General features: G+C 45.0%; 1 protein-coding gene across 1 annotated transcript in view; it reads left to right on the plus strand.

Annotated features, from left to right (window-relative positions):
* The first annotated feature begins 344 nt into the window (after positions 1-344).
* Positions 345-10,499, plus strand: part of tbkbp1 (TBK1 binding protein 1) — a 32,560-nt gene continuing 22,405 nt past the window's right edge. The window contains exons 1-4 of the mRNA XM_030775886.1: positions 345-569; positions 3,309-3,434; positions 5,036-5,140; positions 7,954-8,101. Of these exons, the coding sequence (XP_030631746.1) occupies positions 345-569; positions 3,309-3,434; positions 5,036-5,140; positions 7,954-8,101 (604 nt within the window). The remainder of the gene's footprint in view (positions 570-3,308; positions 3,435-5,035; positions 5,141-7,953; positions 8,102-10,499) is intronic.

The raw sequence follows: 10,499 nt of genomic DNA on the forward strand, positions 1-10,499 counted from the left end.
TGTTAGCCAGGCACATAGCTGTGTGTTTACAGCCATGGTAAAACTGGGTAAAATGACTGTCTGTGGTCTGAGAGGAAGAGCACAGAGGGTGTCCAGTCCGCTGGGTCAAAAGACGCCCAGAAGCACCGGGAAGACAAATACATGTCAGAGATGGGAGGACTCTGCTGAATGGCTGACAGACACAAAATATCTCCAACTAATTTCTGCTTGCCAGTCTCTCTAATTAAGATTTACTGCTAAAACGGACCTCTCTCTCTCTCTCTCTCTCTCTCTCTCTCTCTCTCTCTCTCTCTCTCTCTCTCTCTCTCTGCTGCAGGTTGAGGCAGGGTGTGTGTGTGTTTGTGATGGAGTCTCTCTTTAGGGGAGAACTGGGATTACTGGGAGGAGGTGAGGGACTGAAGGAGGATGGCTGTGGGGTGGGGTGGGCGGGATCGCCCCTCCCCGATGACGTGTATTCCGTCTCCCACTTCACTCTCATCACGGCGTACCGGGACATCAAGACGCGGCTGGCCGACCTGGAGAGAGAGAACACCAGCATCAAGAGGAAACTCAAAATCTATGAGATAAAGGTAAACACACTGTTTTCATCTCTGAGAGAAAGGACACTTCATATCACAACCAGACCAGAGGGTCAAATAAGCATTTGAATTATTTAACCCTGTTCCTGTCCCTAAGAGAGAGTTCATATTGAACAGAACAGCTGACAGGTTAGTCTCAGACAACTGAAACTTTGTCCACAGTGTCTGGAGACTTGACTGATTGATTGATTGAGTGATTGATTGATTGATTGATTGATTGATTGATTGGTTGAGTGGTTGATTGATTAGTTGATTTCCTGTAAATCAGATTGGTGTTGTTGTAGCTGAGTTCCCTGGGTCGTTTATCGTAGTAACAGTAGGACATTGTGTTAAGTACGGCTGAGACACACCCTGTCCTTTGGCTCTCTTTGTGTTTTGTGGTTGATTGAGATTTGATGAGGTCTGTGAGAGAATGTTCTGGATGGTTTGGACTGTGTCTGGAGAGGCTGGAGCTCCTGATCACTGGAGGGATGAGGTTCCACACTGACCACGTTAAAAGCCGTCTGACTGGACGCCTGCCCTACCAGATGCCGCTGTGATTGCCAAACAGAACAAAGTTCTTAGGAACAGCTGCTTAGCGCGGTGGCTCGGAGCTGTCTCTGGCCTCCGGGCTCCACAGTACATGCCTCAGTGCTTTGAAAAGAGATTGCACAAATTTGCACAGCGTTTACATCAAAGAGCTGCTCTCTCTGTGGGCCTAAAACACGCGAGACCTTCAGATCAGAGCAGGGCGCCTCTGTTAACCTGCACAGTTTGGTTCACTGAGGTCTTGGGTTTAGTGTGAGTGGTTTGAAGACGTGTGTTCAGTGTGAGTGATGTGAAGATGTGTGGTCAGTGTGAGTAGTGTGAAGACGTGTGTTCAGTGTGAGTTGTGTGAAGATGTGTGTTCAGTGTGAGTTTTGTGAAGATGTGTGTTCAGTGTGAGTTGTGTGAAGATGTGTGTTCAGTGTGAGTTGTGTGAAGATGTGTGTTCAGTTTGAGTTTGTGAAGATGTGTGTTCAGTGTGAGTTGTGTGAAGATGTGTGTTCAGTGTGAGTGATGTGAAGACATGTGTTCAGTGTGAGTGATGTGAAGACGTGTGTTCAGTGTGAGTTGTGTGAAGATGTGTGTTCAGTGTGAGTGGTATGAAGATGTGTGTTCAGTGTGAGTTGTGTGAAGACGTGTGTTCAGAGTGAGTTGTGTGAAGATGTGTGTTCAGTGTGAGTTTTGTGAAGACGTGTGTTCAGTGTGAGTTGTGTGAAGATATGTGCTTAGTGTGAGTTGTGTGAAGATGTGTGTTCAGTGTGAGTTGTGTGAAGACGTGTGTTCAGTTTGAGTTTTGTGAAGATGTGTGTTCAGTGTGAGTTGTGTGAAGATGTGTGTTCAGTGTGAGTTGTGTGAAGACGTGTGTTCAGTGTGAGTGATGTGAAGATGTGTGTTCAGTGTGAGTTGTGTGAAGACGTGTGTTCAGTGTGAGTTGTGTGAAGATGTGTGTTCAGTGTGAGTTGTGTGAAGATGTGTGTTCAGTGTGAGTGGTGTGAAGATGTGTGTTCAGTGTGAGTTGTGTGAAGACGTGTGTTCAGTGTGAGTTGTGTGAAGATGTGTGTTCAGAGTGAGTTGTGTGAAGATGTGTGTTCAGTGTGAGTGATGTGAAGATGTGTGTTCAGTGTGAGTGATGCGAAGACGTGTGTTCAGTGTGAGTGGTGTGAAGATGTGTGTTCAGTGTGAGTTGTGTGAAGACGTGTGTTCAGTGTGAGTGGTGTGAAGATGTGTGTTCAGTGTGAGCGATGTGAAGATGTGTGTTCAGTGTGAGTTGTGTGAAGATGTGTGTTCAGTGTGAGTTTTGTGAAGACGTGTGTTCAGTGTGAGTATTTTCGTTTCAAACACGCACAGCCAATTTGTGGTTGTTAGCAGATTTATTTTAAATGTCATTGATTTATTAAATAAATTTTGGTATTGCCCTGCGATGAACTGGTGACCTGTCCAGGGTGTTTCCCAGCCTTTCACCCAATGAGCGCTGGGATAGGCTCCAGCACCCCCCGCGACCCAAGTTAGGATAAGCGGCTTGGAAAATGAATGAATGAATGAATTTCGCTGTTTAGTATTTGTATAGTGTTGTATAGTTTATTTCACTTGTTCTGTTTTTTGGTAGTGAAACGGGTTAAGTTTGTTCTTTGCAACACTTGGACTGGAACATCCCACTGACGAACTTATTTAGAACAGCACTGGACACTTTCCAAATATTTCATAAGACATCAATATTCTAACCTCCTACTTTATTTATATAACAGGGATAGGTGTGTGTGTGTGTGTGTGTGTGTGTGTGTGTGTGTGTGTGTGTGTGTGTTTATGTATGTATGTGTAAGTATGTTTAATATCTTGTCAGATTCAAGATTTATTGAGTCTGTGTGTGATGTGTCAGGATGTATTGACCATACTTGCTATTCACTATGTAGTTTCCTATGGACAGAGTATGTGTGTGTGTGTCTGTGTGAGTGTGTGTCTGTGTGATATGTGAATATGTATTGACCATACTTGCTATACACTGTGTAGTTTCCTATGATCAGAGTGTGTGTGTGTGTGTCTGTGTGAGTGTGTGTCTGTATGATATGTGAATATGTATTGACCATACTTGCTATACACTGTGTAGTTTCCTATGATCAGAGTGTGTGTGTGTGTGTGTGTGTGTGTGTGTGTGTGTGTGTGTAATATGTGAATGTGTATTGACCATAGTTGCTGTTTTCTGTGTAGTTTCCAATGATCAGTGAGTTTGGAGAAGACAGGAACTCATACTGTTCATTTGAGCCGAAAGACACTGCTCTGCTTCAGTCAGAGAATGGAAACCTACAGCAGAGAGTCAACATCCTCACACATGAGGTGAGAGAATGCACACGCGCACACACACACACACACACACACGCATGCACACACACACGCACACACACACACACACACACATACACACACACTCACACACACACATATATTTGTCCATCAGAGAGACAGTAAAACCATTTGTTGTGGGAAGTCTCAGTGTCTCACAAAATTGACTCTGAGAGTGTTCATTTTTAAGGCTTATATGTGCTGTGCAGGATGTTTCTGCTATAGTTAACATTAAATGCATCAGAGTTCATACACATACTGTACACGTGAGTGTCCATGTGGCTTGTGTTTGTGTTTGTGTTAAGCATGTTTGATATAAACCATTCTGGTGTCCCAGAATGACTGCTGTGTCACATGTCAGTGGTGCATGTGCCCACATACAGACAGAGGGAGGGAGAGAGAGAGAGAGAGAGAGAGAGAGAGAGAGAGGGAGGGAGAGAGAAACACACTGACTTCTTTAGACAAAAGTAAAAGAGATGAAGAAGAGGAAACACACAAGTTCACAGTAACTTAATGCTAGATACTTCCAGATGTCTAGTACTTGGGAATTTAACAGCTGCGTGTGAATTGCTTTATTAAAACTGTCCTGATGCAGCGTGGAAAGCATAGACAGTTCTTTAAGAGAGGAGCATAGTACATTAATAAGCCTGTGTGTCTCTCCTCCCACTCCGTAACTCTCTTATTAATTAATGTCGCTTTTTCTCTGTTTCCATAAACACCCAGAATCCTCCACTGCACAGGTCCATAGAGCTGGCATTTCTCTATGTCATCTCTCTGTCTCTCTCTCTCTCTCTCTCTCTCTCTCTCTCTCACTCCCCCTCTCCCTCTCTCTCCCTCTCTCTCCCTCTCTGTCTCTCTCTCTGTTCCTCTCTCTCTCTCTCTCTCTCTTTCTCTCTCTCTCTCTGTTTCTCTCTCTCTCTCGCTCTCTCCCACTCTTCCTCCTCCTCTCTGTCGTTTGTTACGCCATGTCTACACTCCTCTGTCTCCTCCTCCTGTCCATTCTCCTCCTGTTTATCATCCCTGGCTCTCCCCCTTTGTTTGTCTTTCTGGGTTGTGTTCCGTGCATCCTTCCAGAACACCCTCAGCGTTCTGTGAGTCTGCTGTGGCCCACACTGGATTCTCTGCCGTCAGGGATAACTTGCTTTCACACACACACTGTAGAAGACTTATGCCAAAACACTTGTGTGTCTCTCTCCCCACGCTGCAAGTCATTTTATAAATCTTAATGCTGCACAGGAGAATCTACAGAGGGCAATGTCGGGGGGGGGGGGGATTTTTGGCGTGTAAACCTGTGGGTGTATTTCCAGTCAATGTTTTGCATGTGAGTGTCATACACAGTAGCATTATCAGTGAGATCAAAGGACTAATCTGGATGGGATTATTTGGCTAGATTACATTCAGCAGAATTAGTTTGTGTCAGCCCATTTCACTGTGTAGATTTTTAGAGGTGTGATTTGATAATGAGGATCATTGCATGACAGTGTTAGATTTTTTTCTTAGCATAACAGTGCTTGCATGTTTGTGTGTGTGTGTGTGTGTGTGTGTGCGGGGGTTGTGTGCATGCGTGTGTGTGTGTGTATGTGTGTGTACTGCAGCTTCAGAAGAGTAAGAATCGTGAAGAGCAGCTGGAGGATGTCATTCAAGCCTATGAGAAGGTCCATCTAGAGAAGACCAACCTTCAGAGAGACCTCGACAAAATGGTGAAAGACATTTTCTCACACATGCTCACCAGTTAGCCCTCCATACCCCTCTATATCTCACCAGTTAACCCAATGCCCTCAAAGCCTTTAATAGGGCACCACTGATCTCTGCTCTGCCTGTCCGTGTCTCCTGACTGTTCGCAGGCGAGTGTGAGGTGAAATCAGGTTTTGAGATCACAGACTGAGTTTGTAAGATCTCAAACAGTTCAGCTGTGTATGCAGCACTCCAGCATCAATATTATGCATGGGACTCAAATGCTGTCATGTCAGGCCGCAGCCAAAGGAGTGGATTTTACAGCAAATGACATGACGCAAGTGTGAGAGCATCTGTCCTTTTTACACACACACACACACACATACACACACATACACACACACATACACGCACACACACAAACACACACACACACACTCACACACACAGACACATACACACACACACGCATACACACACACGCGCACATACCCACACCACACACGCACACGCACAGACACACACACACACATACACACTCACACACACACACACACACACACCCACACATACACACACACACACTCACACACATACACACACATACATACACGCGCACACACACACACACACACTCACACACACACACACACACTCACACACACACACACACGCATACACACACACGCGCACATACCCACACCACATGCACACGCACAGACACACACACACACACGCACGCACACTCACACACACACACACCCACACACACACACACACACATACACACTCACACACACACACACACGCACACTGTTACGGCCGGCCACCAGCTTGTACCATGAAGGGGGAAGATGCACACGAAAACAGGTCTAAATCTAGGGGTTTTCATTATCCAAAACATGTAGACAACGGATTAAGAAAGCGAATCGAGTTAGTGAAGCAGAAGCACAATCATACTGAGCTGGGATGAACCGGTTTCCACTAGAACATCAATGTGCGTCTGCCTGGAATAGTGCCAGGAAGGTCTACAAATAGGCTCATCCCACAGGTTTCAGGTGCCCCAAGTCTGGTAATCAACAGGTAAGAGAAAAACAAAACAAACAAAAACGTAATAGGATTTGCTGCTGTGGACACAGAGAGAGGTTTAACAGGCTTTTGGGGAGAGTGGGACCTACCACATCTTCATCAGGGTGTTTCAGACCTGACAGACACAAACAGACAGAGTGCAGGATCATTTAAAAACAAACAAACAAACAAACAAAGAAAATATGGAACCATGAGTGTTTACACTTTTCTGCTGTCGCTACGACACAAAAACTGGTATTTGCGGCACAATTGCTGTGCCCTGACGCCATATACCTGGTTCTAAAAGGGCGTCCTGGGTTCTTTTATCAACCCAAATGAATGGAAATCTCCCTGTTTGTTGTCTGTATTGTGTCCTATGCCTGTCTATATGTACACAACAGAAACTACACCAAACCAAACCTTTTGTTTTTACTGTAATTGTTTTTACTCTGGCACAAGAATTTCCTTCAATGTCCTGTTTTATCTTATCTTACCAGCCTCAACGTGGAAATATGTAAATATCCAATGCATTAAACAAATGAAATATTAGTAATAAATGGCAACCTTTTAACACAAACACTTTTTCCACACTTATGTCTGACAGTTTTTCTCAATTGCTTAGACACAATTCCTGGAACAATTCACCGTTTTCTCAAATCTTAACACACAACTGTAAAAACACACAGCCAAACAGTGCAAACATCTTCTGGTCCCAATTTAAACTTTGCCCTCAAACAACACACACAAGCTGTCAAAAACACAGACTACATGACTGTCTGCTACACACTGGAGGGATTCATTCAAAACACTGCACCCAAAATGTCTGGATGGGTTTTCAGAGAAATAATCTGGAATTTAAAATCACAGTTCTGACTATCCAGATGACCCTTTCAGGAACACCCTGAGAGAGAAATTAAAAACAGTGCTGTAATAACTACCTCTTACATTAGTGGATATTGGAATACTACTGTATTTGCTGTTTAGGTCAAAAACCTGACCTCTGAAATGTCACACTGACAAAACATGTAAGGAAGAGTCCATGCACAGTAAAATACCCAATTTCCAAAAGTTTTATTTCCAAATGCAGTAAAATGTGCAGGTCACTCAGCATCAGTATCAGCATCAGCATTCTCATCGTCTGGTCTCAGGTCTGGGTCATGCCATAATATCTCATCAGCGTCACACGTTAAGGTTGCTCTTGCCAGGGAGCGTGGGAAAAATGCCCTTGTGTACCTTAAAAAACCCTGGATAGACGCCAGACACATCACCACAGGCATCCACCGTTACCTCCAGGAGGTTTTGCTGTGCGTAGGGGTTGTGGTCATGCACTCTCCACCACCATGCTGAGAGAGATTCCCCAGTCGGATTCGGAAATGGAGAATATGCTGGCAAAAAAAAAGAATGGTGGACCCGGGGTGGTCACTGAACCAGAGCAGCCCAGTGCAAACTGACGTCATCCCAGATGACAACATACTGGGCTTGCTGTGCTCGCCCTGGCTCCCCTTCCTGTTGAGCAGTGTTATTGTGCCGCTGGTGTAGAATGTGAAGCAGTTGTGCCGTGTTGTACAGACCCACTTTGTCATGGCGGATGAGAATGCTATGGTTGCTGATGGCTGCACACAGTTTTGATGAAGAGGGCCCTAGTTTCAGAAATTGTGTTTTAGCAATAGTAAAAAACTGTATACACCAGCCTGATTTCTACATAGGTACAAAAACACCTCTCTCTCTCTCTCTCTCTCTCTCTCTCTCTCTCTCTCTGTCTCTCTCTCAGACGTCTCTGGTGGAGAAACACGTTGAACGGATCCACAGTTTGGAGTCTGTGCTGCGGCAGCGTGAGAGTTCTCTGCACAAACTCAGTGCACAACTTCACAGCAAAGACATGCAGTACCTTCAGCTCCACGCCAGCCCAGATATTCACTGTGAGTACCCTATGTCTACCACTGCATTCACACACACGGTGCACAACTGCACACACACACACACACACACACACACACACAGTGTACCACTGCACACACACACACACACACAACGCCACTGCACACGCACACACACACTCACACACACACACACACACACACACACACAGTCCACCACTGCACACACACACACACACACACACACACACACACAGTCCACCACTGCACACACACACACACAGAGCACCACTGCACACACACACACACACACACACACACGCACACACAGTCCACCACTGCACACACACACACAGTACATCACTGCACATGCAGTCCACCACTGTACACACATGAACAGTACACCACTGCACACACACACACACACACACACAGTGCACCACTGCACACACACACACACACACACTCACACACACACACACACACACAGTCCACCACTGTACACACATGAACTGTACACCACTGCACACACACACACACACACACACAGTGCACCACTGCACACATACACACACACACACTCACACACACACACACACACGCAGTCCACCACTGTACACACATGAACTGTACACCACTGCACACACACACACACACACACACACAGTGCACCACTGCACACATACACACACACACACTCACACACACACACACACACGCAGTCCACCACTGTACACACATGAACTGTACACCACTGCACACACACACACACACACACACAGTGCACCACTGCACACATACACACACACACACTCACACACACACACACACACGCAGTCCACCACTGTACACACATGAACTGTACACCACTGCACACACACACACACACACACACAGTGCACCACTGCACACATACACACACACACACTCACACACACACACACACACACAGTCCACCACTGTACACACATGAACTGTACACCACTGCACACACACACACACACACACACACACACAGTCCACCACTGTACACACATGAACTGTACACCACTGCACACACACACACACACACACACAGTGCACCACTGCACACATACACACACACACACTCACACACACACACACACACGCAGTCCACCACTGTACACACATGAACTGTACACCACTGCACACACACACACACACACACACACAGTGCACCACTGCACACACACAGTACACCAATGCGCACACACAGAAGGTTACTGGTACTGTGAGCTCCTAGGCAGTTCTTGTCTTTGGCCTTTGGTGAAGGATTGTACTTACTCCATGTTACGAGACATTTACTGTAGACTGTAAAAGATGACTGTAAATCTGAAAGGAATGCTTTCACAATGGATTACTGCAAAACCTCACATGTCAAAGATCCACACAGTCTTACAGCCCTCAGTTTCCAGTTTACCACTCGTTTTCCCAGTCTTGAATTCAACCAGACTCCAGACAGTGAGTTAGATTAGATTAGATTAGATTAGATTAGATTAGATTAGATTAGATTAGATTAGATTAGATTAGATTGGATTAGATTGGATTCAACTTTATTGTCACTGCATATAGTGCAAGCACAAGTACGACGAAATGTAATTTGACATCTAAGCAGAAAGTGCAAATAGTAGAATAAGGTGCTGATGAGGCAATATTTACAGGTGAGAGTATATGTAATATATGGTTATATAAACATGAAATATATACTGTTACGGCCAGGCACACCAACCGCAACATAAAGGGGACACAGACAGTTCGGCTCAAAGTCTAGGGGGTTTTTATTAAACTGAAAAGCACGAAAAACATATCATAAGTCAGCGCAGCCTGCTCCAAAGTTTAACCGCCCGCCCTCTTCATGCCAGGCTCGGGGTGTATTTATAGACAGGAGCAAACCATGCTCAGGTGAGCCAGACAGGTAACTTAAAGGTGACACCTACCTGCCTGGAAGAATAGAAAAGAAGAGAAATAAATAAGGCAAGTCACCAGCAGGGGAAAACACAATCAATGTCACTGTGTCACAATGTCACCATCGTAAGGGGCAGAGGAACATAACATATACAGATAAAAAAGAAGAAGTTAATGACAAGGCAATACACACAGATAAGGTGCAAGAGATAAGGTATATATGAGTTATATACAGATGGAGTGAAATGAGTATTATATATGAGAACAAGTACAGACAATTCTTTAGTTGTTTGTTTGATAAATAAGTAAATAATAAATAAGTAAATAACATGTGTAAAATGGGGGGGGGGGGGGGGGGGGGGGGGGTAATGGTTGTATTCACTCTTCTGTAATCAGTGATGGATGAGTCTGGATGAGCTCAAAGCTGTACCAATTACAGTGACAGTTACAGTACAGGGTTAGGCTGGGATATTGTGTTTTAAAGAGAGGCCATTGCCTCTTGGCATTGTAATTC

This window comes from Chanos chanos, chromosome 5 (genome assembly GCF_902362185.1).
Source record: "Chanos chanos chromosome 5, fChaCha1.1, whole genome shotgun sequence".
Classification (NCBI taxonomy): domain Eukaryota; kingdom Metazoa; phylum Chordata; class Actinopteri; order Gonorynchiformes; family Chanidae; genus Chanos; species Chanos chanos.